Genomic DNA, 27749 nt, shown 5'->3' on the forward strand with positions numbered 1-27749 from the left:
CAAACTTGTGTGACTATTGCTGTTATGTTTGAGGGACTTTTAGTCTGTTATATATATGCATATGGGTATGATTTGTATGTGGGATGGTCATTTGATAATTCCTTTCCAAAAGAAAAAAAAGGGAGGAGAAGAAATAGGAAAACTGGTACCTTGCTAGTTCAGATTTAATTGGAAGTTGGGGAAACTGGTATCTTGCTAGTTCGATTTAATTGGAAGTCCTTTACTCCTTGCTTAAATTTACTAGACTACGATTTGCTGGTTGTGCTTTAACTTGGAAATCCCTTATTCTGTTGGAATTGCCCTGGCAGACTCAGTTTTGGGGATTATTTTTTAGAAACAACCAGAAATTGGATACCTGTCTTGGAACTGGCAGTCTCTCTGAGCTGTTTCTCCACTCCTGTTACCCCAGGTCCTTAATTAGTATTTCAGCATACTTAAAAGGACCTTGTTGATATCGAGGCCTCTAAAAAGTTTGGGGTTTCTTGCCTTGGTCTAACTGCATAATCTGCTCAGAAATCTGTATTCTAGTGGCAGCCCTGTTTGTTCCTCTGGATGGGACAGGTGGGGCTACTCCAAGCCTCTCCCTTCTCTCCTGGAGCTGGCTGCCCCTCTGAATGGGCAACACAACTGCCTTGAGCCTGCTGCTCTCCGTAAGCAGAGGCCGAGTCATGCACAAATGACCACACCTGTCCATATGCTCCCCAACTGCAGAGGATCTGACAATTGTCAGAAATAATTGAAATAAGGAAATTTGTGTATAGCTGATTAATTCTAGGGTTATCAGGGAGAGACTTGCCCTTGCATTGGTCTAGCTTTATTTTGATTTACTTCACATAGGGTTATTCAAATTATAGTGCTAAGGCCTTCTAGAGGAAGGTAATTCAAAGATTTAAATAGTTCCAAGAGAAAAAGGAGGGAATGTAATGACAAAGGTCACTTTTAATGGGGTGACTAGTTCCTCCATTTGTCCCATTTTGTATTCTGCCTTAAGGTTATGACTGTCCCCTCTTAATGGTTGAGATAAAGGTGTTATATGTTTTAGACAGGTATACTTATTGTGTATCTAATTTATATTTTAATATATTTAACATCTACTGGTCATCCTGCCATCTAGGGGAGGGGGTGGGTGGGGGGGTAAGAGGTGAAAAATTGGAACAAGAGGTTTGGCAATTGTTAATGCTGTAAAGTTACCCATGTATATATCCTGTAAATAAAAGGCTATTAAAAAAAAGAGAGAGAGAGAGATAAAGGTGTTATAGACATTCCTTAATGTCATTAGAATATCAGTAACCTCCATCTATGAGGCTATCCCCACCTAGGTCTCTGCATTATGTAAATGTCTCTCTGTATTATGTCAATGTTCTTGTTATTCCATAAAAGGCTTGCTGTCCCGATACTCAGGGCTAGACTCATACTCTCGTCTAGCCCTGGGATCCATTGGTCCCAGTATTTCTCTCCATTTAATAAACTATTGAATTGGTCTTGAACGAGATGAGGTGAGATCTTTCAAGACAGTTGTGAAAATTGAGTAAGGCTTCATCTATTTCAGAGTTGGAGTAGGCCTGAAGGACTAAGTCAAGGGCATACTTAAGTCCCCTCCCTGTTATCCCCTGAGGGCATACTTAAGTCCCCTTGTTATGGGCAACTATGTACTTATTGGTCAAGTTCAATTTCTTGGGTAGTTCCCTCCGTTAGAATGTAAGATCCTCAGCCAATAAGGATGAGGGTTAGTGGTGGGAGAGGGTATTTGCATTAGGGATAAAAAGTGTTGACCCTGCCCCCTAAGGAGCTTCCTCCCTTCGATTGTCTGCTCGATGGGTGGGACGCCGGATTCTCAAGAACGTATAATAAACTTCGCTTTGCTTCTAGATATTTCTCCAGCTTTTTTTTATTAAATGCTGTCTGAACCACACAGTTTTGGGGGCTCGTCCGGGATCACACTACTTGTGGTGAGTAGGTGAACCCCTGGGGTGCTGGCGGGGTGGCGCCCTGCCTTGATTTAGGCAGCCCACCAGCTTCCAGGGCTTCTCCTTACTCCCCAAGGTAAAGTGGGCCCAAAGTGGAGAAACTTGGAACAAAGCAAAGGGAGAAACTCCCCGGTAAAATCCCAACCGGTTCGGTGGAGGACCTATCAGTCAAGTAATTTGTTGTGCAACAACCTAGAGGTAATCCCCCTGTGAGGCCCTTGAGTCTTAAACTTTGGAAGGGTCTCTGGGCAGGACCCTGTGAGGCCTGGAGTCTTAAACTCTGGGTCTCTGGACAGGAGATAAGCCCCCCTCTGAGGCCCTTGAGTCATAAACTCTGGAGGGGTCTCTGGATAGGAACCTGTGAGGCCTGGAGTCTTAAACTCTGGGTCTCTGGACAGGATAGGCTTGGTTAGGCCTTCTAGGGTGACTGGAATCAATTGGCAACAATTGGTGTGTTTGGGCGTTTTGGAATTTAGATTCCGTCCAAATTCAATGGGTATGGCCCAGTCCCAGCCAGCCCTCGTGGAGAGAAATGAGAGAAATGATCAGAAGATACCGGTAGATAGTCCCTTGGGAGATAAATTAAGTAATTGGAACGAACTGCCAAAATATAGAAGGAAAAAGAAAAAGATGATAAGGTTGTTTTGTCTGGGATGACAGATATTGGTGAAGGCACTATTGCAGACTGGGTGTGTCAAAGACTGAATTTGTAATACATTTATATTTACTATATATTTATATTTATTTTTTATTTATATATATATAAATATATATTATATTTACATATATTATATATTATATATATTTATATATTCAAAATAAAAATATATATTTATATATATAATATATATTTATTTACTATATATTTATATTTATTATAAGGCAACTGGGGTTGTGACTTGCCTAGGGTCACACAGCTAGGAAGTGTCTCTGAGGCCAGATTTGAACTCAGGTCCTCCTGACTTCAGCACTGGTGTTCTATCCACTATGTCACCTAGCTGCCTGTTTCATATTTAAAACATGAGGTTGTGTATGTTACTGTATCTCTAAAATTTATGTGAAATTTGAGAAATCATATCCAAACTACTATTAGAATAGTAACTTCTCTTCATCTAGATGCTATTAGATGAATTGAACTATTAAAAGAATGTGGAAAAATTGAAAACTGTATTTAATGGGATGTTTGCTTTAAAGCAAATTATATTGTTGGGAGCAAAGTACTATCCTTGTTATCCTTATCTGTGAGATTCCTTGAGACTTGCTCCTTGGACAAGGTCATTGGGATCTTATCAACCCTGCTGACACCTTGCTGATATGTGGTAAAATTCAAAAACACTGAAGTCTGAGAAACTAGGACCACACCTAAAGTGGAGAGACATTGGTTTGCTTATAATTTTATCCATTAGGTTTAGCTATCACTTATGAAAACATACCCAATCATCTGAATTGAAGTCGCATCTTTAAGCCAATTCAGTAACAATATACCCCAGATGCAAAGATTTCATTTTGCCTTAGGGTTTAATGGGCAATACAGATGTTAGACTGTAGAACTATGAAAATCAGGATTTTTCTGGAAAGTTTTGCGTAAATTCTTCAATATTCAGTGTATGTGAAATTACAGAATGTAATTTTTAATTTATAAATGAAATGTCCTGTTTCCCATTAACTGTTGTTGCAACATGAGAAAAATAATCTAGCCGAAGATTAGTGAAATTTTGCCATTGGGGAGAAAACTCTGTGGGACTGTAATTTGATATCTTGAGTTTTGATTTCAGGTAGGATTGTCTGAAGTGACATGAAGCTAATAGTCTGCCATTCAAGGGGAATGCCATGTGTTATCCAAAAGGAGTGCAGTCTGAGAACTGCTACAAGAGGATATTTGTCCCTGGGAAAAGTTGAGGGCTTGACTCTCAAGTTTCCCCATTATTTCCTTTCTGAATAGGAAGTTTCCCTCCACTCGCCAAGTTTGAAGCTGGCTTTTAATCTCCTGTGAATAATGTGGAACTTTGCTGTGTTATTGGCTGTTAACTATGATTTTTGCCTAGAATTAAAGCTAAGGGAGATTTCCTGTTATGGCTTATATCAGGTCAGTCTGTGCTGACAGGATAATCTTGACACTGTCTAAATGCATAAATACTAAAACATCTCTGAATTACGATAGGATGCAAGTATTAAAGATCTTATTTATCTGAATTTGTGTGATTCCAACTAAGAGTTCTTGCATTTGCTATGTACTTGCTAACATTGATTATAAGATTAAGTCCTTGAAGCAGCTTATTCTTTTGGGGTGCTATGGGGATAATATTCTCAAAAAGGATAAGACAAAGATAAGTTTTCTAATTAACTGAAATGGTAAATTTGGGGAATAGGATCAGACTGTTTTCTCTAAGAATAAGTTTGTATTTATATACTCCAGAGAAATACTCTGGAATATGTATACTCACACAAAGTTATTGCTTTACATAAATTTGCATTATGTAAATTGGACTTCTCAGTGATGACCCCGTTTCCAACTTCTGGCAGGTGACAGGGACAGACTGGTATAGCTACCAGGGGGCCTCCACTAAGGCACTGAAATTGCTCTGTTTTTTTTTTGGGGGGGGGGAACGACAAAAGAATTGAAGAAGGGGCTTAAGAGTGGAAAGAAAAGCCATAGGTCTTGAGTTTATTTTAGTAACAAGTTCTCAAAGTCACCTTTATAAAGTTAAATTTTCTGCTTTTGCAGTATCAATATTAAAAAGACAATGTACTTATTTTGTATGTCTGGCCTTTGTGGATCTTTAGGGTTGGTTCTTCAGTCTGTCAATGGCAGTGTCCATATTGGGTACAGGGTTTAGGTAAAGACAGAAATAGCAAGTGGTGTGTCAAAACTGAAATTCTCTCATTTAGCTTCAGGTGAATCATGGCTTCCTAACTTGATGCTCTTGTTAATGGGATCAGAACCCAAAGTCTTGAGCTGGTTTTCACATGAATTACTGGAAAACCAATTTTAGGAAGTTGTGCTAAATTATACTAAGACTTGTAACTGGCAGATTTTAACAAAATGACCTAGCAATCTAAAAATGATTTGAAGAAGGAAATCTACCAGGAGTAGTCCCTTCAGAACTAGTCTGAAAATGAGATTTCAGAATGCCCAAGGGAAAACGTTAGACAAAATGTGGTTAAATGGCAATTGGGTTATGAGGCGACTTGATGTTATTTAATACTGATTATCATATTGCTTCAACTTTTTGTTTCATGGAGCTTTAAGTTTTGGGGAGGTTAGTTTGGTGACATGAAAATCTCCACTTTCAAATTAGCCCATGGTGAGTCCTCTAAGTAGTTTGGTCTACAACCTTAGTTTACCTATAGAGTTTAACAAAGTTTGTCTCCTTAAGGGACATGTGAAATGATTGTGCTCATATTCTTTGTACCTCTTACCCCACCCCTTTAATATAGCCCCTTAAGGTAGACACTCATTTTGTCCAGAAATCCCTAATAGATAAAGCATTTCAATAAGTGATCTTGGGGGCTAAGAACCTCAGGATCAACGAGGGGAATGTTACATAAAAAACAGCATGAGTAAATTCATTTTGCCTTTATCTGTCATTTTGTAATATAAAGTTCCAACTTTTTGCAATTCACCTGATTGTGGGAAAGTCCTCAGTATCTCCCGATCCTCTCTGTGCATAAGGAACAAGGTGGCTCAAACCCTACATCCTGCTCTTTCTTGCTTTAACTGTGCAGAAACCAAGGTTCTGGGTCCTGGCAAGGGACAAAAGCCTGATTTGTTTTGCTTTTTGCGTGTGAGGCAATTGAGGCCACATAGCCAGTATGTGTCAGATTCTGATGCTAGATTTGAACTCTGATCCTCCCTCCTGCCTCCACGGGGCTGGCACTTTATCCACTGCGCTACCAACCTGCCTCTTGCTTTCCTTTGTTTCTGCAACTGCCTGAGTGGCTAAACACAGTATCACTTGGATGTAACTAGTCGGTGTCTCTATTCCACCATTTGGCAAAAAGCCCCCCTGTCTTTCTCAGAAGTGCCCTCAGGGCCACAGCTTTTGTAAAAGCCCAAAGTCCCTTCTAAGATGGAAGCTTTCATGCTTTCTTTCAGATTCAAGACCAAAAGAATCAGTCGAGAGAATGGCTAATGCTAGCTCCTCTGCCATCTTGAGGCAAATCTCGCTTTGACTTTTATTTCATAGTGGGCCAAAAATAGAAAATTTTAGAATCTGTTTTGATCAAGGACACAAATCAAGTGTGACAGGGTGCATGATTCCTCCAAATGTACACCTACGAGAGTAAGGTAAAGCTCTCCTGAATGTTACCGTTGCCTAGGCTGGAGACCAGCCCACTTTATTCATCCTCTTCCTATCCCAGACCTGGCACTCAGATACATGGGTTAGGGGATTTGTTTTTGCCGATGTCAGTGATGTGCACCATCCCGGGGACAATTCCAAACTGAAGCTTGTCGTCCTTGGCCGAGGCCCAGGGCATGGAGACCGAGGTCCACCTTGCGGCCCATTCTCCTGATTTGTCAACCACAATGATGCCGCCTAAACCTTTGACCCTGGTCTTCATGTAACACAAGGCGGCATCAGCAGCCTCTTGCGGCTTCTTTCCTAAAAACAAGAGGCAGTGGTTATGGAGCAATTCCTGGCCGTCATGCAGAGAAATACGAGAGCACGTACACAGGCCTGCTGACGAGCAGATTGCCTCCCAAGACTTTTATTTTTTCTTCTACAAATGATTTTCATTGAATTGCTCAAACTGGGGCCCAATAAATTCTTCACGTGATTCTGGGCCTCGAGGGCCACCCGAGAAAGGCCAGCAGAGCCCTCTCAGCTCTTCCCTCCAACTTCTCCTCTTTCTAGCTCCCGAAGTTCTCTGGGCAAGGGAACCAAGTCCCTCGCTTAAAAAAGTATTCTCTTTTAGATCCTTGTAGGAAGGAGATGGCAGAATAGGGAACACAAGAATCTACAAAGGAGATGCTGCCCGCGGGCTCCCATGGAGTCTCACAAGAGCAGTCTAAGGGCAGCACAGATGGGGGGTTTCAGGGCTCAATGATTTTCAACAATGTGCAACGCTCCATCTCCTGCCGTAGACCACGGGCCTGCCACAGGTCAGTGGAGGATCACCGGGAGCCCCCAAGGTGAAAATGTCTGCGTCAGCCTGAGGCAAAGCTGGGATGACCAGATAATTCATTACTCCCAGCCCATTCTCATTAGGGCCCATAAGAGCTTAGTTCAGTGGTCCAATCTTTGAAAACATCCCCCACTCCAAGGAAGCCATGGGACAACTTAAGGGAGGGATAGTCCCTAAGCCTAGAATCAGAGGGTGAGAGGGCCCTCAGCAGCCTCTAATCCAAGCCACAGTCCAAAGGAAGCCCCACTAGAATCCCCTGAGCAGCAGCTGTCTGGCCTCTGCCCGAGCCTCTGCAGAGCCCATTCCCCTTCAGCACTTGGATAGCTCCAGGCAAACTTCCTCAAATGTCCCCAGTCTGTCACTGGGCCCCAACCTGACCATGGTCCTTTAGATGAGGTCTGAGCAAGGTAGAGGTCTTGGGGGGTTAGCCTGGGGGCCGGGAGCTTGCCGGACTGCCCCGTTGCTCTGCTAACTCACCTGGAGCTTGGGGAGCCTGTGTGAAGCTGATGCTCGGTGCCAAGTGCAAGACTTTACATTTATCCCTAATGAGCGTCACCTTATCAGACTCGGCCCCGTGAACACACTTCCAGAGTCCGTTCTCTTGAGCTATAGACACAGACTACGAGGACTGCAAATAAATCACATTCTACCCATTGAGTACCTTGCTGCAGATGGAAGATAGCCAGTCGGGCGAGATTCACCTTTATTATGCTCTCCCCGTGCCCAGTGGTAGAAACCGCCCCGATGTCATTGTCGGCATAGCCCCCAGAACCTGTCCGAAAAAGAATACCAACATTCTTACGAGGGGACCAAAGAGAGGCCCAAAGGCTATTGCTGCAGCTTCCAGGGGGCTGCGAAAGCTGGGAAATACTCCTTGGCCCCTCATACAGAGGACTGAACTCGATCATCTAAAGGTCCCTTCAAACAAAGTGTGGACATTTTGTGGTTTTATTGCTGGGGGGTTAGGGGTGGGAAAAAATCACTCGAGCCTCAAAAACCCACTCATGAAAAGAGTTCCCTTACTTTCAGTAGTTTAGAGGTGGGTTCTGGGATATATGTATGGATATGTGTTGGTGTGTGCATGTATGTGTGTATAGGTACATGTGTGTATATGATTAGTTGGGCTTCTGGGGAGTGTGCATTTTGCCATCTGGCTGCAGTCAAATTTCCATGAGGAAAGGGTGTGCCTCTGTCTGGCTCCTTTTCTCCATTCTACCCGGGATATTAATAGGAGACTCCGGGGAAGTCTTGGGTAGCTAAGAAGAGGTAGCTATCTCCACGTAGAAGCATACATGTGCATCTCTATGAGTACATGCAAACGTGTACAAGTTTATACACACATCTCAACTTGAGTAAGCACCTGAAACTTCTCAGCTAAAGGAGGAACTTCCTGCTGGGTGTCCTGTTATGTACTCACAGCTGGACTCTTCTCCCCATATGGATCACAAGTGGCCTGAGCAGGCTGGACCACCATGGGGGTGCCCTGGAGGCTGATGACCGCCCCAGTGGGCACTTTCTGGCCAGAATTTATCTAGAAAGGAGAAGCTATAGGCCATAGTTTAAAGCTACACTGGAGATTTTCAGCTCTGAGCTGGGAATGCTTTGGGAAAATGGGAAAACCTCCCTTCTCTTCCAGAAGCAAACTCCAAATCTTCTGAAGGCCATTTGTATGTTCCTTCCTGCATTAAGAGTCAGCACTGGAAGGGATTTTGGTTTTATAATAAACTGAATCATAAGTGAAGGCCTGGGGAAGGGGGTCATGCCCTTCAATAGTAATCAAGTGTTCTTTTTGGATTGACCAAAAGCCTCATTTAGTATTCAAATCCTTTTCCTGCTGGTACTGGCTTCCCAAGAAGGTAGCTGAGTGCATCTATTATTTACATTCTTATTCCTACCAAAAAAAAAAAAAAAAGATCAATAAGATGTTTTTTAAAGCCATAACCCAAAACCCATTCTCATTCCACCCCTGGAATTAGGCCCAATATACTTTATATAAATTTAAGGTAACCTAAACCGGAAATATCACTTATTTGAAATGGTGAATTATTCTGACTTTGATTATATTATATTTTCTTTCTCTACTTCTGATCTCTGTCCATGGAGCAGATCCTCTAAGACCAAAGTTGCGAGAAATTCTCGGCAAGAATTAAGATTGCCATGCATGAATTTAGTGCTTGGAAGGAAAGAAAGCAGGTGGGTAGGGGTGCAGGGGAAATCACCGGCATAATCTTACCTACACATGGCGAGTCCCCTACGCGACCAACCATTTTATTAATGATTCCTCCGGTGGATGTTGCGTAAGCCAGGTTTCCATGTTTGTCAAGGGCCACAGCACCCACCGTACCAGTGTTTCTGAAAAACAGCAACAGAACAGAGAGCTAGACTGAAGCTTATAATGCAAGCTTTAATGAAGTCCCAGTTCAACAAAACCCAGTTGTACCCAGGCCAGAAAATGACTCCAAAAGGAGGTCGCTGGCTGTTTATTCTGCAGAAGCTAGACAGAAGAGGCCATTGATGATGTGTTTTTAACATCCACAATGACTGACATTGACCAAAGAGATCCCTAACCCTCTTCTCTCCGCTCCTTAAGTAGGTAAATCTGTGAGTTGGGAAATGAGAAAAGCCTCTCTTGCGGGGACCTCTCTTCTTTTTTTCCTCCCCAGCTTCCTCCATTCATTTTTGTCTTCCTCCTCCCTCTCCCGCCTATTTGCAGTGGGATAGATAAGGTCTCCCAGGAACTCATTTTAAGAACCAGGGGGTGACCCATTTAGAATATCCCACTAGAAGGAACCAAAAGATCTGATTTTGTGTCTTATTTAGGGAACTGAGGCACTTTTGGAGTGCCCTCCTCTTTCCCAGTGACTGATAACTGGAAATAAAAGAATGTGTGAAGTCCATACAGAGATGGCAAAGAGCAAAATTTGGTTTTCTGAAGGCAACAGAACCTCAACAGGTTCTCCTTGAAAGACTGAAATGACTCAGGCTGCCATTAGGAAAGGGTCGGACACTTTGGACTCACAGATCTGATCAAGAAGGCTTTAAGCTGAAAATTAAAGGGAAGAAAACAACTCTCATAAAACTGGATGTGAAGCAGTGTAACAGGTAAGATCAAGAAAGAAAACAAGGAAATGGATGGTGACACAGGAAAAAGATGACAAATGGGTCTAGCAGAAGATGGCCCCAGAGTATGCATACTACCCAGAAGTACCTTGCAGAAACCTGATGGGGAACATCTGGCTCAGGAAAAAAGGATAGAGAAAGATATTCCTGGGGGAGCACACTAGGGACCGTAAAGCAGGATGCGGCTGCCTGAACATCTGCCAAAAGCAGAATTCTGGAGGAATCCTCCAACAGCTTTCTGAATGCTGATATTTTTACAGCGAGGCCTGACCAGGCCTTCCTTCTTACGAAGGGCTACCACTTCCCTCTGGCCTCTAGGACAAAATACAATTGGCTGTCACTTTAAGCCCTTAAAATCTGGTTGTGGCTGATCTTCTGAGTCTTACTACATATCAGCGCTCTTCATTTATTCAGTAGTTTGGCCAAGCTGGCCTGTCTGTTGCATCTCCTCCCTGTGTGCCTTTGTCTAGGCTGGCCCCGCCACCTGCAGTGCCCTCCCTCCTGGCTCTTAGGATCCCAAGCTTTCTTCAAAGCCCAATCCAAGTGCCTCTTCCCAATCTTATTCCGCCAGTTGCTAAGGTTCTGTTCCTACTTTGCATGTACTTTTCTGCATCCAAATTATTTTTCCCCAAGAGGATGTAAACTCCCCAAGGACAGAGACTTTAATCTTTGTCTTTGTTTTCCTGATGACCAGCACAGTTCTTGGAACAGTAAGTGTTGGAAAATGCTTGTTGAGTGAATGAACAAATGAATAAATGATCTGGAAATAATGATCTGGCTCATACCCAGCAACTTCTAGAATGAGGGATTCAGTAAATGTTGGGGAGCATTTAGTCATCCCCACTTTTTTCCCTAATGGAAAGAGACTCACTAAAAACAAGACCATATCAAGTAGATCCCATGTAATAGAGATAATACATTTAAGCTAATAAAAACACTACATGAGGAAAACAATATCAAGACAACCTAATTTTTTTTAACATCATTACTGGCCTGGAGGACCAGAAGGATGTTATAGACACAGCATACCTTGATTTCAGAAACTCCCTAAAAGCTATTAGAAATAATCCACACCTTTAGCAAAGTTGCAGGATACAAAATAAACCTATATAAATCATCAGCATTCTTATACATCACTAACAAAATCCAATAGCAAGAGATACAAAGAGAAATTCCATTTAAAATAACTGTCAATAGGATAAAATATTTGGGAATCTTTCTGCCAAGGGAAAGTGAGGAACTACATGAGCAAAACTACAAAACACTTTCCACACAAATAAAGTCAGATCAGAAATCCCCCAGACAAATTTCTCACTCTACCTTCATGGATAAAATGACAAAGTATGAACTGAATGAGAGTAAGAAGAGTTTGGGGGGTTCACAGCCAGCTGGATGGATAGCTGTGCCCAAAGACGGCTGACAGTGGATCCAGGTGAACCTGACCAGGGGGCACTTTAACGGTGAGCCAAGAGGTCGCCATGTCCTGATTAATATTTTTTTTGGATACTTGGATGAAAATATAAAAGACACACTTATCAGAGAAGGCTGAAATTGAGGAAAGTAGATAGTGGGTACACATTTAAGTGAGGAAATTATGAGCCAAAAAGATCTTTAAAATTATGGGCTGAAATGGGAAAAAACAATTGATTTTTGAAACCTTAACGCCAAAAATGCACTGTGAGAGATCTGGAATATCCAAAATCTGGAGAGTGTTGATAGAAGGGTGAGCGGGCAGGGAAGGTACATAAATCATGTCACTTATGAAGGCTGCAAGGAACGTGGGATGTCGAGTGAGGGAACGGCTTAGGGAGATCTGAGCACGGTCATGTTAAAGGGGAGATATTTTGTATGGCTGCAGAAGGCAGAACCAAGGTGTAAGCAGATTTATTGTATGAACAGCTTCCTAAGAGCGAAGGAGAGGGATGCAGGCCTCTGTCCTTCCAAACTGGGCAGTTAGAGGAGAGCTGCCTCAGGAAACAGTTGGTGCCAGGGCACCCCAAGTGTCCTGGCAATGGGCTGCCTCAGGAGGCGGTTTCTTTGTTCTCCATTCTCAGAGAGGACAAGACTTGAAAGTGAATTGGATTTAAGTGAAGGATGGCTATGCAAAATCACCAAGCTCATTTTCTCTCCAGAGCCCCAGGAGTCCAGGGGCAAGATAGAGATAAGACAGCTGAGATGGCTGTGGACATAATGGAAGATCTTGGCCTTTCAAAGCCAAGTTCTCAGTTTGACTGAGGCAAGACCCATTCAGTGCTTTGGCTCATAAGAAATGAGGCAGAGAATGGCCAATCAAATCAAATCTGGAAGGGGAAGACCTTCAGAGTTTTGGGCCAAAACAACCACAACTCCAAGCCATCAGAGAACAAACAATGATCAAATGAGGCTTGGGCAGGGACTTATTGTTGGCCAATCAATGATAGCTACAATGATTTGGGTTTAATCTAGGCCATGATGGCTTGTGAGGTTTCAATGATCAAAATTCATATTCCTTTGGGCAGAGGACCTACAGGTAAGGATATGTAGAGAGAGGGAAGGAAGGAAAGAAAGAAGGGAGGAAGGAAGGAAGGAAGGAAGGAAGGAAGGAAGGAAGGAAGGAAAGAAGGGAGGGAGGGAGGGAGGGAAGAAATGAGGAAAGAAAAAGAAGGAAAGGAAGGAAGGAAAGAAAGGAAGAAAGAAAAAAGAAAGGAGGAAAGAAAGAAAGAAAAAAGAAAGGAAAGACAAAAGGAGGAATGAAGACGCTGCATTGCCTGTTTGACATCCTTTGTTCCTGAAGAGAACCAGATGTATGAAGAGGCATTATGTAGGAGGAAAGATTCAAGGATTGTCAAAGTCCTTTCCTCCTTTGTTAGATGGTTATATCGTCTTCACAAGCATCTCGAATTGAAGTCGTGACTTACCATACATTTCAAAGTACTGTCCTCATTTTGTTGTATTTAATACGGCTTCAAATAAGTGGGCTATTATTCCTTGGACTTTGAAACTCATTACAGAAAAACTTCAAGACTTTGTCAGTTTAAACTGAGTGATAACACAGAGAGGAGTGATGTGAAAGTAAAGGGTCAAGTAGATGAAGAGCCCAGAGGGGAATCTGTAAAGGGCAGGTAAACCCCTCCGGAATGTTTGCTTCTCCTGAAAAAGCAGCCCAGGCCACACATTCTCCTATCTTCCCTGGTTCCGATTCTGGTCGACCTCATCAGAATCACTCCCTGAGAAACTTTCGCTAACTGAGGCTGGTTTTTTCCTTCCTGGTGGGATTGGTGTTTTCTTATATGGAGGGATGAAATGGAATGGTGTTTGAGGGGTATCACGTAGGAGACCGAATACTATTCTAAGTTTTAGGACACCGGGAAAAGCTCTCCAAATCTACAACTCGGAGTCCCGGGAAATACTTACTTGTCGGCTTCTGTCATGCAAGCACTTTTTTCAGCTTTTTCTTTTTTTAGACGTTTGACGTTTCGTTCCGTTACTAGTTTTTCACAAGGAATGATTGGAATCCCCATGCTCTTAGCAAAACATGTTGCACCTCGATCAGTCAAGAATGAGTGATTTGTCTGATTCGGAAAGGGGAGGAAAATCATTAGACCGGAGCCGTCCTGAGCGTGTGAAGGCGGCTACACCTTCAGAGCACAAAGGTCCAAAATGGCAAATTCCACTGCTTAGTTTCTTCTGGCAGGAACTGGAGCTGCTGGGAAAATCTATCTTTCCAGTACAGATACCACACAATCTGTGGTTGTCATAAGAAAAGCCATCAGTCGATGGCTAACTTGTTAGTGGTCCAATTGGTGCCTCAATGGGAAGAAAACAGTATCGGGGGAAAGCTTAAGGTCCCACATCGCTTCTCTCCCTGCCAGTAAGAAATACCTTTGTTCCCAGAGTACCATGGGCTAGCATAGACCAATGACGGACTCTCACATAACATTATTTAGACCCATTTCACCTGTTTTAGAGAACCATGCCAGGAACACAAGCTTTTTGTGGCTGTTACAGCTCCTAAGCCTGAGGGAGGTCACTGAGAAATGATGGGAAAAAGATGCTCAGGAGCAGCTAACTGGTGTAATGGCTAGAACACCAGCCCTGAAGCCAGGAGGACTTGAGTTCAAATCTGGCCTCAGTCACTTAACAATTCCTGGCTGTGGGACCCTGGGCAAGTCACTTAACCCCAATTGCCTCAGCAAAAAAAGAAAGAAAAGGAAAAAGATGCTCCTAGTTTAGCTGTACCTTTTCCATAACAAGGCGGGCGACTTTAATGGGATTTGCGATGCTCTTAATTGAAGACACAGCTCCCGAGTTCAGACTTTTTCCATCCATGATACTAGCATCCATTTCAATTTGGCCATCCTCATTCAAGACAGATCCATGACCTACAAGAAAAAGAGAGAGAACAAGGAGAATTACTATCTAACCAGTCATTTGCCAGTGTGTGAAGTACTGGGATACAAGTTTTCCCACCTACTATATTTGTACAGTTTATAAGTCCCAAAAGCTTCTATGCACTTGGGGAAGTGAATGTATAGGTGAGTTGAGGCGGGAGGAAGTATTAACCACTTAGGATAAGAAATGGAGGCTTAAGGAGCACATGTTATATTCAGACCTGAGCTGAGCCTTGAAGGAAGATAAGAATTCTGAGACCCAGAAATGAGAGCTAAAAATGACTTGATTCAGATTTGTTGGTTTTTTGAGAACCAGATTTAATTTCAATTTGTTCTTAGCTTGGAATGACTGCCAATTAAAATCCAATTTCATGGGAACACTGGACAAAGAACAAAACCATGTTCTTGTTTCCATGGCACTTGTTGCAGATACACTGCTACTGGTTTAAATTTAAGCAGGCTAAAAGTGTCACCCCCAAATTTGGGAGACTCGGGTCAGTGATGTTAAGTGATCCACATAATGTAGCACAGGCAAGAAGTTAATTAAGAGTCAGCATTTGAACCCAGTTCCCAACTCCAGATCAAGGGCTATCTCTTCCTGGGCCAAACGATTCAAAGGCCAGAGTACTCAAGCAGCTCAAGGGACCTATAGAGGGAATGCTGCCTGCTGGTTGCATTGTCACATGGGATGTGTTGCTCTACGGTGGAGTGGGCCATCTATTCAGCAGTCGTACCAAGGGAAAGGATTCTCCAGGTGTTCCCCCCAAAAGGCAGGATCTTGTATTTCATGAGTCAGTTTTATCATTTAGCTTATAGTGGAGCTTTTGTGGAGATTGCTATAATTTGAGAGTGAAATGCCTTGTGTCAAGAGAGATTTTCAAAGGCAGAATGGATTTCTGGGCCTTTGCATTTTCTCTGTAAGCAATGTTGCTTAGAATTACCTGAGAGTCTGACAGATTTGTATGCAAAAGACGGGCTACAGGAGGCATCTGATATTAATGATCAAAGATTGTTGGCTACAGTTGTTTTATCACCAACAAGAAATCCCATTGGAGTGAGAATCTGGAAGATAGCATTTACTGATTAGCGAACCAGGAACGTAAAGGAGGGGAAGATTGGCCCTGATGCTTGCCTTGCCTATTGCCCATACTTTGGGTATCTGCAGACCAGCATCTGAGGTCATGGCTTTTGGTGGTCATGTTCCTAAATTTGGTTTCCTGCAGCTTCTGGCCATGTCTAGTGCTCTTCTTCTTCCAACACGGTAGCCAGTCCCTTGGATTCATCTGTCTTCCTTCTCCCCTTTCAGATTTTCCCCAATTTTGTAAGCTGTGATCCACTGCTTGCTAAAAGCCCACCAGCTCTAGACTTTAAGGCAAATGATGTTTTGGGACATGATCTCCTTAACCAGCCATTACTTTCTAAATCTGCCTGTCTTCTGACAGGAGGCACCAGCTGCGACAAACGGCTTTATAGGGCATTTTTACTTCTGAAGACTCAAATCTTCATTTTCATCAAGCACCAGATCGCTCAAGTTCTCAGTGGTATGATTAACCTGGACAAAGGGCAGTGGTCAGGGCAGCATAATGAACCCGGGGTGGGTTTCCTGGACATAAGACAGGTTTGCGAGATGGGCAGAATTCTGTCCCAGGAAAAGAGAGCTCCAAAGGGAGCTTCATTCACAGGTTCCTCATCATTTCTACCTACTACAGTGAGGGCCGAGAGCTGCTCACAGCCCAGGGGTGAAGTGCTCACCAATGGCTTAGCTCAGTGGGTTCCCCTGCTGGCTAGGCCTTTCCTCTGAGTCCCCATGAGGGGAGCTGCAGTCAGTGGCTTAAGGAAGCACTTTCCTGGTTTCTCTCTTTCAGGTTCTTAACCTGGCTGAGGTCTATGAACTTTTTTTTTTTAAATTCTGGTAATTACTTCAATAATTGGTTTCCTTTATAATCTTAGATATTTGATTCTGTGCATTTAATAAGATTATTCTTCAAAAGAGCCCATGAATTTCACTCAACTGTCTGTCCAAGGCTTCCCAGGCACAGATGAGTGCCATGTACACCGTACATTATGCACTTTCTGGCCAGGGAAAACAAGACAACAGATGGTTCGTGGGCCTCTTTTTTTTGCAGGAGTTCTTCTGCAAAGCCTCGTTTCTGATGCTGTCCGTAGTGCCCAGTGCACGTGCCCGGCTTTTCTGCATGAGTCTCTGGGGAATCTCACGGGCAGAGCTGGCTTTACCGAGCTGGGAAGAGGAAGGAGAGGCGAGCGTTTCTGGAAGTGGCAGCTAGACTACAGGGCCTCAGGCAGGCTGTGAGAAGTGTGGGTGTGGAAACATTTGTCCTTTTTTCCCTTAAGCGGGTCATGGCACCGGCTAAAACTTGGACCCATAGGAGATTAACCACTGAACAGCAGAGAAGTTCTGGGAGCAGTCAGGAGCTGCTCTCCTTTGGAAAGTGGGTGTGGGCTGAAGGAATCAGGTGCTGTCTGTGAACTGGAAGATTGGGAGGGAAAGGCAGAAAGGGGATACATCTGCAGAAAGGGAAGGTCCTGGGAGGGCAAAACCAAAGTCTTTAGCCCTGTGTGGTTCCTTGGGAAAATGGGCCTTTAGGGTGATATTTGACTAGGCTATGGGGGGGCATCAATTATAGCAGGGGTTTAGCTGGGTTAAAGAGGGTTCCTGATGCTTTGGGGAGATGAGACCACAATTCAACTTTGCCACATGTCCTCTCTTCTTCCCAGTACTAAGGGGACACACTAAGGTGTGTAGGTAGCTCATTGCCTGAAGCCCTTTCAGCCTCTTGTAGACTCACAGGCTGATGCTGGGCTTCAGCTCTTGACAGAAACAAGGTAAATAACTCTTTAAGGGTGAGGGCAGAGGAGGGATCTGGTCCTACCAGTGTGACTATTTCTTAGCGAGAACCAGGAGGACTTGGACATAAGAGACTTTTTTCTATAGGAAAATTCAGGAAAAAGAGAGGGCAGGGCCATCTCCTAGTGCAGGAGGGGCATGACTGGAACTTCCCAGGCTCTGGGCACCTCTCTTCTATCTCATCTGAGACTATGTATCTGGATGCTAGCTCAGTAGGTATTTAAGATCCCTGTGAGCGGAGGCAGAAAATACAAAGGGAGAAGAGAATCAGGTAAAAGGTGAAGTATTACAAGCCCTTAAAGCCAGAAAGCAGCTCAGAGATCATCCAATCTGAACATCTTCATTTTGGGGCCGAAGGACCCAGACCTCGTGCCTCTTTCTCTGAGGTGCTGGTAGCCCAGTGATATCAGATGGGGATCAGGATATGAGGGGAATTAGTTCACAGGACATGTCACCCTACCCTCTCTCCTGTACCCTCGCGGGACCACTGCCTCTTTCATCTTGAAGGTCTATGGCCTGACAGCCTCCACCCAGGAAGATTCCTTGTATTTTTACTGGGTGAACTGGAACTCCTTGGCTGACAGTGAACTCTGGGGATCAGATATGATGGAGTTTCTCTTCTTCAGAAGTGTACCCCAAGCCCATGATAAAGAAGCCTCAAGATCAGCATCATCCCCAACAGCAAGCTGGTCAGCCACAAGCATTCCTGGGATGGGTGGGCCCTAAGCATGATGGGGAGGGTGGCTTTGGTGCAAGATGGGGTGAAGTTCGGGAAGGTGTCCAATGGGCAGAGCAGCATGAACCTGCCTTTCTTCCTCTGGGTAATACTTTCAGTCTTAATAATGAAAATTCAAATCCTGATCTGTATGTAGTGCTTGCTAATTTCCAAGGTGTAAATGCTCACCTTGAAATCTAAATGATCGGTTCCCAGTTTGAGCTGGCCCCGGCATGGCCCTGCCCTCTCTGGCTGGGGGATGGGCATCCAGTGCTCTGTTGGACCAGGATTTCCCTAACCACCAAAGATCAGCAGAGTAGATGCAGTCTGACTCTGGAGAAGGCCTCCAGCAGGGAGGGCCTCTGAGCTCCAAGCACATACTTGTGGAAAAGTACAGGGATCACCCAATGGGCCAGCTTCTTTGTTGTGGGACTGGCCCTTCCAGTAGGGAAGGACACCCTAGAGCCAGGCCCATGTTTCCTTCCACCTTTGTCCTGGCACAAATCGGTACAGGTTTATCCTCCAGAATCTTGTATTCAGTTAGAGAGCAAACCAAATTCTCTGGCCTGGATCCTGACTGTGTGTTTAAGGATCCCCATGGTTGCAGTTATGTCCACACACACAGGATTAGCTCCTAGCAGAGCCAAACCAACACCCAATCCCCACAGGAGCCTACTTTAGCTCGATATGACCCGTAGGCTATCTCCCTGGCTGGCCAAACGAAAGGTACCATGGGCAGAATTTGGTCCCTGGTCCGTAGTTTGCCAAGCCCTGTCTATAACTCCCGTCACTGAGGGAGCTCTAACACAAAGGGGGAGTCTGAATGGGACTTGGACAAAGCTGCCTTAATGAAGAAATGAGTTGATCTATCCCTTTTCAAGATTGAGAATGAGAAAGAAATCTGTTTTTCCTGGTTTCAGATGCTTAAAAGACTCATGAGTGGCCTTCTGGGCACAAGGTCTTGGACCGAATTTGAAAGGGAAAAAAAAAAGATCTGAGATAAGTTTTTATAAAATGGACATTTTTTCCTTCCTCAAAGATTTCAGGATTTGCCTCTTTCTTCTCTGAGCCATCTGCTTCCCCTACCCTATCTGAACTTCGGCCCCTAGATTATTTCCCAACAGTTTTGATTCCAAGCTTACCTTTGTGGGAACCTAAGTCACCTGGGAGACAGGAGGAGGGAAGAAGGGCGGGGACGGAGTGTGCTTTCTCAGAAGGAGACGGGAAAACAGGAGTGGGTCTCTCTTAAATATCCTTTCTTTTCAGTCCTCAGCGGACAAAGGTGAATCAGTGCTTGAATAGACTCTTCCCTCTGCTACTCTTCCATTCTAAGCTGTTGATTTACATCTGTCCTAACAGAATGGTACCTACCCCACCGAGCAATGAAAGAGAAGCGCTGTCAGCCTTCAGACAGACCCGGGCGCCATTATGATGTTTGGCTTACCATACGCCCCGGTATCGACGTAATGGATGGGGAAAAAGTCTATTGTTTCTTTAGAGAGCTCTGTTATGGAATCTCAGAACAGGAGAGAACCATGGAGGCCACGGAGCCCAATCCATACTGGAATGGACCCTCCCCCCTTACAGAATCTCTGGCAAAGGCTTATTCACTCATGAGCTGGACCTCTGCATAACAACCCTCAGTGAGGAGGAGCCGAACCTGGGAGAGGGGTGTTGGAATGGGGCTTTCTAGGATGGGCTGGAAGTCAACACATAGATGGGGAAAGATAGCCTGTTCTTGGGACTGGGAAAGGAAAGCACGGGTTCTGTTCAAGGGAGCAAAGAGTAGCTGAATTTAATTTCAGCTAATTTAGCTGAAATACATAGTTCAGGGAAGAGAAAACTATAAAATTAAGACTGGAGAGAGATGATGGTTCCCTCTTGTAAGAGGCTCTGAAAAAGTGTGAGCCAAGAACTCCATGAATCAGCAAAACAACGAATGTAGTTTGAGGCTATGGCAAGAGCATCCAAAGTTAGGGGAGGGATCATCCTCTGCTTCTCCTCTGAGCACTTTGGGTACTTTGCTTTCACTTCTGGGGGCCACATTTTCCAAAGGACTCCAATAAACCTGAGGAGTACCCAGAAGAGGGCCACAAAGGCCAGCCTTCAGATCATGTGGACTGTTGAAAAGGCTTGGGGGTTTCTCTTTCTTCTGGGGGACACGTGGGGGTCACATGGCGTGGGGGACATGCCACAAAAGCTGTTTTCAAGTACCAGAAGGGGTGTATCATGTAGATGGACTGGAGGGTCAGAGTAAGAGGTGGCTTTATGTCAGGAAAGCCCGCTAAGGCATGGGTGAGCTGTCTTGGGAGGCAAGGGGCTCTCCCTTAAGGAAAGATCAGATGACCACTTGTCAAGCATGCTAGAGATGAGACTCATATCCAGAGGAGTTCCAAGGACCCTTTCAATTCTGAGGATAACATGACTACAACTACGGGAGAAAAAAGAGCTTTGGAAAGATGGATAGGAGAGCAAAGGGAGGGGAGAGAACAGAGAAAGTCTTACTGGGAAGTCAGCTGAGTGGTCCAAACAGGGGCCCTCATCAGAGAGCCAGTCCTTGGGCTGGGGGAGGGGGGGGAAGGGTCGGCGAGAAAACAAGTGATACAGGATGGGTGGTGTGGAGCCAGTGGATACAGAGGAGGAAGGGAAGAACGAAAGACAGAGTCAAGGTTCTGGCCACGACGAAGGCATCATTTGCCCAGCACGTACCCTTCTTGGTCTTGTTCGCTTCCAACCCACGAACTTACCTGCATTGAATTCGGGGTCATCCTCTAAAGCCACCACAGCCCCCTCGACAGCGTCAACGGCGCTCCCGCCATCTTTCAGAATGTGGTAGCCCAGCAAAGCGGCTTTGGTCACGCCGTGACGCACTCTTTCTGAACGTTCTTTGGAGATGGAGCCCGCTCCTCCGCCATGAACGACAATTACAGGTTGAACTATCTCTGAGAACCAAGAGTATGAAAACTGAGAGCTTTTCAGGACAATGGCTGGCGATCTCCAGGTGAGATTTTTGTTAAGGATAATTCCGATATAATTATCTGTGGAGCGCCTACTGTGCGCTAGCTTAATGATCAGCACAGATTTCACAAATATTTCATCTGAATCTCCTGATTCAGAATGTCCTAATCCCCATTTTACAATGAGGAAACTGAGGCAGACAGAGATGTGACCTGCCCAGAGTTGCACTGCTAGGGAGTATCCGAAAATGGATTTGAATTCGGATCTTCCTGACTTCAGGCCTCTCTGCCTCTCCCTAGCTCTACTGACACAGCTACAGCAATAACTCTATACAGCTCTCTTTTTTCTCTCTACTTAATTTGTTGTTCTTTGGTCGTGTGGGACTTTGTGATCCTGTTTGATGTTTTCTTGGCAGAGATCCTGAAATGTTGCCATTTCCATCTCCAATTCATTTTATAGATCAGGAAACTGAGGCAAACAAGCTGAAGTGACTTGTCCAGGATTACACAGCTAGGGAGTATCTGAGGCTCAGGGCTCCCCAACTCCAGCCCCAGAACTCCAATTCACTGAACCACCTAGCTGCCCTCTATCCAATTAAATCAACATAATAATTTCTCACTATAACAAGGGGAGATGCAAGCAATCTGGATCATCCCTCCTGCTCATTCCTCATCTACAAACTGTTCTCAGTTTAGTTTGTCGTTCTGTGCTCATTCTCATGCTAAATCTGAGAAAATTGATTAGCTGGAGGTAGAATGGTGGCAACAGCAAGCCTGGACGTGAAGACCGGCTTCTCCATTCCCAAACCTGGGTTCTTTCCATTGCACCACCCTGCCTCCTAATAAAGACAGTGATTACAAATCATTTATCATTAGGAGTGAGGAACTCCCTTCTACCAAGTCAAGTGAAAGCTCCTCTGCCATTCAGCAGCACCTGAACCCACAACCCTCCCTGAGTTTGGCCTGAAAGTATAATTGGGAAAGAAATGAAAACGCAACAATGCAGAGATAGTAGCAATGGGGGTTGGGGGGGGGGAGGGTGCCCTCAGGCAACCTTGTGATGGCTCTGTGGCCCCCATTTTGATTTGAGTTGGAGGCAGGGGCCTAGAGTCTGGAGAGATAAAGGGATCAAGTCTCCTGCCCCACCCTCTACTCCACAAGTCCCTCTGATCCAGCCCATGACTGCTCCCCTAATGTCTCAAGCCGGAAAGCTTGACAGTGCAGTGACAGATGAGGCTGAGGCTGGCTAAACTGCATAAATTTATACAAATAAATATATGTGGAGACACATATCACCAGGCTGGCTTCAGGGGATGTGGAGTATTTTGTATTTTTGACTCCAGTGACTCTCACAGATTATCTCCTACAACCAGATTTCTTAAAACTTTTTCCACTTGCCCCACCCCGCTTTTTTTTTTTTTTTTTTTTTTTGCTGAGGCAATTGGGGTCAAGTGAGTTGCCCAGGGTCCACAGCCAGGAAGTGTTAAGTGTCTGAGATCAGATTTGAACTCAGGTCCTCCTGACTTCAGGGCTGATGCTCTCCACTGCGCCACCTGGCTGCCCACTTGCAACCCCTTTTGCCCCAGAATTTGTTATGTGACCTCAGGTACAGGTATACAAATCAAACATTTACTGGTGAGAAATCATCATTTTGTGACCATCATATTCAGTTACAAGACCCCATGTAAGGTCATGAACTTGAGTTTTAGAAGCTGGATCCCACAACATGGAGAGGTTTCCATCTTTCTGAGAGAAGAGCCCCAATGGGAAATTCTTTTTTTGTGCCTCTTGTGGCATGGAGGCATTTGTGGGCTCTGACTGTCAAGCCAGAACCAACCCTAGTGGTTCCCACCAAATTGGAAAGGCTTTGGGTACTGACCGGGGGGGAACTGGGATGATTTGGAAGAGGAGTAGGAACGGTGATCAGAGTGGCCCGAGTGGGAGGAGCAAGGGATGTCAGTCATCTTGAAGGTGTTTACTGGGCACTTGATTCCATCTGGGCAAAGAATCACACAATGGCAGGTTAGACGGGGCCCTTGGGAGGTCGCTGAATCCCCCCTTCTCCAGCCCTTCAGCCTCCTCCTAGTGCCTGATCTTGCAGGCCTTCACCACCTGGGCACCCTCCTCTGCACTCTGTCTAGCTTATCACGTGCTCCTAAAAGATGGCTCCAGACCTGAAAGGAGGCAGCCCAGAAATAGGCCTTGGGACTCTTCCCTCCCCAGTCCTGCACTCTACAGAGCTCTTTACTGCAGTCTGAAATCGAGGACGTCTGGCTGCCATCCCATTCTTAATCCACAAGTGCTAGCCTTCCCGAGATTTCTTCAGGTAAACCACTGAAAATAGCTCCACTATTAGGGAAGCACTGGGTTTTTTTTTTTTTTAAAAACCTAAGTCTAAATCTTTACATTTATTCCCACTAAATGTTATCCTATTAAAGGAAATTCTCAAGAGCTGGCTCTCGACTCTGTTGCACACTGGGTTAACCATTCCTCCTGGCTTTAGGCCATGTGAACAAGCATGCCCTTTATTTCTATCTGAGTCACTGGCAAAAATGTGAAATAGCACAGAGCTGAGCTCAGCTCTCTGGGAGGTTTAACATTCAAACAGTTTCAAAGCCTCCCAATTCTACCATTGCTCACATCTCCTCAACTTCTGCTCAAGCAGTTCTGAGAAACTTTGTCCAGTGACCATTCTATTCAGATCTTCAAAAGCTGGAACTGAAGCTAATCCGGTATTTCATTTTATAATCTGCTTTTATTTCATCAATCTAGGATACCTTTTGTACTAACCGCTTCCTTTTCTACATAGATATCCCCCAACTGTTGCTTTAGTAATGTGCTCTGGAGTTTGATCAAGAACAAGGCCAAGTTCAAAGTCCTAAAGTCTAAGGAAACCATTCTTCTGGGTTTAGAAAATTAGGACATTTGCTCTTGCTCAGTCCTTTGGGCAAACGGTTCTTTCATTTTAAAGATGAGGAAACTGAGGCCCTCAGCAGGGAAGTGGGGTTACTAATCCAGGAGTCCCTATGGACCACACACTGACTTCGAAAACCACAAATTACCATATTTTGTTATATTTTTGTTAACCATTTCCTAATTAACATTTTAATCTGATTCAGGCTGCACTGGGAGAATTTGGCACCTCAGTACTAATTTCCACTGGATGCTTACTACAATAAAGCTATCCTTTCATTCCTCCTTAATTTATTCCTTTTCCTACTCTCCAATCCATAAGCACTATTAAGCACCTACTGTATACACCAGCAGCTGTTCCAACCTTTTTTTTCTCCTTAAATACTCCTTCCCTGACTCTCACAGTAACAGTTATTTGGAAAAGGGGCTTCTTTCCCATCTCACAATCTTTTGACAATTGTCCCCATTTTCTCCTTCCTTATTCCTGTACCTGATAGAGTTGACCCTTCTCAAAAAGTCAAACCCCTTTTACAGAGTCCATCTCTTCCCCCCATCTTCAATGTTCCCCTTTCGGCTGCCTTCTTCCATTCTGCCCGAAAACATGCTCAAACTCCACTAATTGTAACAGAACCCAGCCAAAAACCCTCTGGGGAGGGGGAGCAAAGCACTATCTGCTCCTTTTCTCAACCAAACTTCGAGACCAAGCGGTGATTCCTTCACTTCTCCTCTCCCATATCACCTTTCCAAAATTCTCCCTGAATTCAGACTGCCCTCACCAATGACGTCAGCAACGGCTTGGCCTTTCTTCGGGCCTCCTTGCCCTGTCCTGTCTTCTCATTTCTGGATTTTAATGGTACCACTTTTTGCTGGTTTGTCTTCTGCCTGCCTGACCCCTCCTCCCAAGTCTCTTTTTCTGGATCATTAGCCAGATGGTGCCCCTTCACTGTGGGGGCCCTCAAAGCTCTGGTCTTGCCCCCTTTCCTTCAGTCTCTACCCACTCTGTGTGACCTCCCTCAGCTGGCCAGGATCAGTGATCTAGGCAGTAACTCCCAGACCTACAGATCTGAGCTCCATCAGCTGTCTCCTGGGCATTTCAAACCCAATGCCCTGTAGTTTCATCCCCAAACTCCATGTTTAAACTGCTTATTCTCACTAGAATGCAGCCTCTTCTGAGCTTTCCAACCTTCCAGTCTCAAAGACTCATCATTTCCTGTCAACTTTACCTCCTGGCTCTCATGTCCCCAACAGCTTGTGATCTCTCTCTCTCTGAAACATCTCTTCCTGTGCCCCATGCTGTCGTCTGAGGGCCCACCAGCTTAGTCTCCCTGCATTACAACCCAGTCTCCTCATTTGTTCTCCCCATTCTCTCCCTACTTCAAGCCACCCTGTGAAAGCTGCTAAAGTGACTCAGTAAAGTGCAGGGCTGGACTCGGACATCCTCCTCTCTCGGCCTCTCAGGCCTCTGGCCTTGAGAATCCTGGAAGAGTCCTTTTCCTGCTGGCCCCAGCTTCCTTTGGATTCTGCCCATCAAGGTCCAGCCAAATTGCATTTCTTCCAATTCCACTATATCCCACGAATGTGCCTATGTCTCTGCTGTGCCCCATGGGGGGAATGGCCCCCTTTGAGGTCCAGTACTACTTTTTACACAAAGTTTTTCCTGAGCCCCAAAGCAGCAGGTGCCCCCTTTCCCCTCTGGCCTCGATTTTGTTTAAATGTTTTTGTTTTTATTTTTCAGTTCCAAATCCTCTCCCTTCTTCTGCTCCCTTCCCTGACCTACAAAGGTGGTGTGAAATACAATTCTACTTGGTATTTTATCTATATGTGTGATCGATCAATAAATATTAACCACTTATTGTGTGTCAGGAATTGTGCTTAACACTGAGGAACAAACGAGAGGGAAAAAATAGGCCCTTCAAGGGGCTCCCCTTCACACAGCTAGGGCCAAACAAGATCTGATAAACTGGACACGATCCAGTTCACCAGGAAGGAGGTAGAACTGCAGAAGGGAAGCTTCTTTTGTTTTACCCTCCCCCTGCAATGCCATGGGTGCTTGAGGAGTAGGGCTGTTTTACTTCTGTCTCTATATTTCTAGAGCCTCCCCCACCAATACCTGGCACACAGCAGGCACTTAAAACATGCTTGCAGACTAACTGATCACATAGGAAGTATCAAAAATAAGTTCTGGACTTTGCCCCTCGCCTGGGGATACAAGAAAGACAAAAGTAGGGTCTGTACCCTCCAGGAGTTTACTTTCCAATGGAGAAGATTAAATCAGTCCCCTTCAGTTGGTCAATAAGCATTTATTAAGCTCTTATGATATGCTAGTCATTGTACCGTATATTCTGGAAATAAAGGAAAAACAAACAAAATATGCCTATAGTAACTATAGAGAAACTTTGTACTATGTGTTCTGAAAATACAAGGAAAAAAGCAAGCAAAATATACAACTAGTAACATTGTTCTCTACATTCTGGAAATGCAAGAAAAGCAAGCAAAATATACAGAGTAACATTGTTCTGTATACTCTGGAAATACAAGAGAAACAAAATATACAAATGGTAACTACAGAGTAACACTGTAGTCTACCCTCTGGAAATACAAGAAAAACAAACAAAATATACAAACAGAGTAACATTGTACTCTACCCTCTGGAAATACAAGAAAAACAAAGAAAGTATACAGAGTAACATCGTTCTGTATACTCTGGAAATAGAAGAGAAACAAAAAATACAAATGGTAACTACAGAGTAACACTGTACTCTACCCTCTGGAAATACAAGAAAAACAAACAAAATATACCAATAGCAAATAACTACAGAGTAACAGTGGGAGACACCGAATAGACTCATTAAAACTAGAGGGGTGCAGCCTGGGAGGTAACAGAGAGCCGGGCAGTGGGGAGAGCCCTAAGGCAGGGAGGCCACTCAGGAGGCTGGGGTGCCAGGGAGGGGGTGGTGGAGGCCTGAGAGGGAAGGGGAGAGGGAGGGAGAGAGGAGGGGAGGGGAGAAGGAGGAAAGGAGAAGAGCTGAGATGGGAAAGGGGGAGACATGAGAGGGGAGATTAAGGGGGGACTGACTTGGAGGAGAGGGGATGAAAGGGAAGACCTGGCTGGGGAGGGAGGAGGAAGAGTGGGAGGGGCTGACGGGTGTTAGAGGGGAAGGGGGGCTTTCTTCGCATCAATAATAGCTTGTCAATCACCCCGGAGGGGGTCCCTTCCTCTGCCCCATCGGAGTCTGCGCCTCCTTCCTCCCCCCATTCTAGGGCTGGGGGCGGCACCTCCCCGTGACCCACCAGGGCCTCAGCCCGGACCCTAGACAGCTCCCCCCCCGCCCCCCGCGGTCCCCGGGCCGGGGCCTGCCCCAACGGCTCCCGGAGCCCCGTCCACATCCTCTCACCTCAAGCTTCCCACCCGAATGCGAACGCCCGAGGCTTCCGCGGACTGAAAACGGTTCCTGCGCCTGCGCACGAGCGCCGGCGGGGATCATTACGGGAGGGGGAGGTGGCCGCACGGAGTCCTTACGGGGCGGCCCGAGGGCAGTCGGGACACCGGCGTCGGCTCCCTGCACCCGGGGCAGCGCTGCGGCGCCCGGGCGGAGTCCTTACGGTAGAGGCTCCTGGGCGTCCGCGCGCTGGCATTACGGTAGTGGCTCGCGGGCGCCCCCCGCAGTCGTTACGGTACAGCCTCTCTTTCCTCCCCAGAACGCCGGGACCGCA

At 45.2% G+C, this 27749-nt stretch overlaps 1 protein-coding gene across 2 annotated transcripts; it reads right to left on the bottom strand.

Annotated features, from left to right (window-relative positions):
* Positions 1 to 5529: 5529 nt before the first annotated feature.
* Positions 5530 to 27707, bottom strand: ASRGL1 (asparaginase and isoaspartyl peptidase 1). Of its 2 annotated transcripts, none has more exons than XM_003774398.4 (8): positions 27431 to 27707; positions 23002 to 23118; positions 20913 to 21107; positions 14433 to 14575; positions 13608 to 13765; positions 9328 to 9446; positions 7756 to 7866; positions 5530 to 6571 (listed from the first exon to the last, which is right to left on the bottom strand). In XM_003774398.4, the coding sequence occupies exons 2-8, from the start codon at positions 23084 to 23086 to the stop codon at positions 6339 to 6341; spliced, it is 1044 nt and encodes a 347-aa protein (XP_003774446.1). In that variant the 5' UTR covers positions 23087 to 23118; positions 27431 to 27707; the 3' UTR covers positions 5530 to 6338. The 2 variants fall into 2 exon arrangements, with proteins under 2 accessions (XP_003774446.1, XP_031799248.1); XM_031943388.1 differs by lacking the exon at positions 27431 to 27707 and adding an exon at positions 24812 to 24834.
* Between the last annotated feature and the right edge of the window lie 42 nt (positions 27708 to 27749).

This window comes from Sarcophilus harrisii, chromosome 6 (assembly GCF_902635505.1).
Source record: "Sarcophilus harrisii chromosome 6, mSarHar1.11, whole genome shotgun sequence".
Taxonomy (NCBI): domain Eukaryota; kingdom Metazoa; phylum Chordata; class Mammalia; order Dasyuromorphia; family Dasyuridae; genus Sarcophilus; species Sarcophilus harrisii.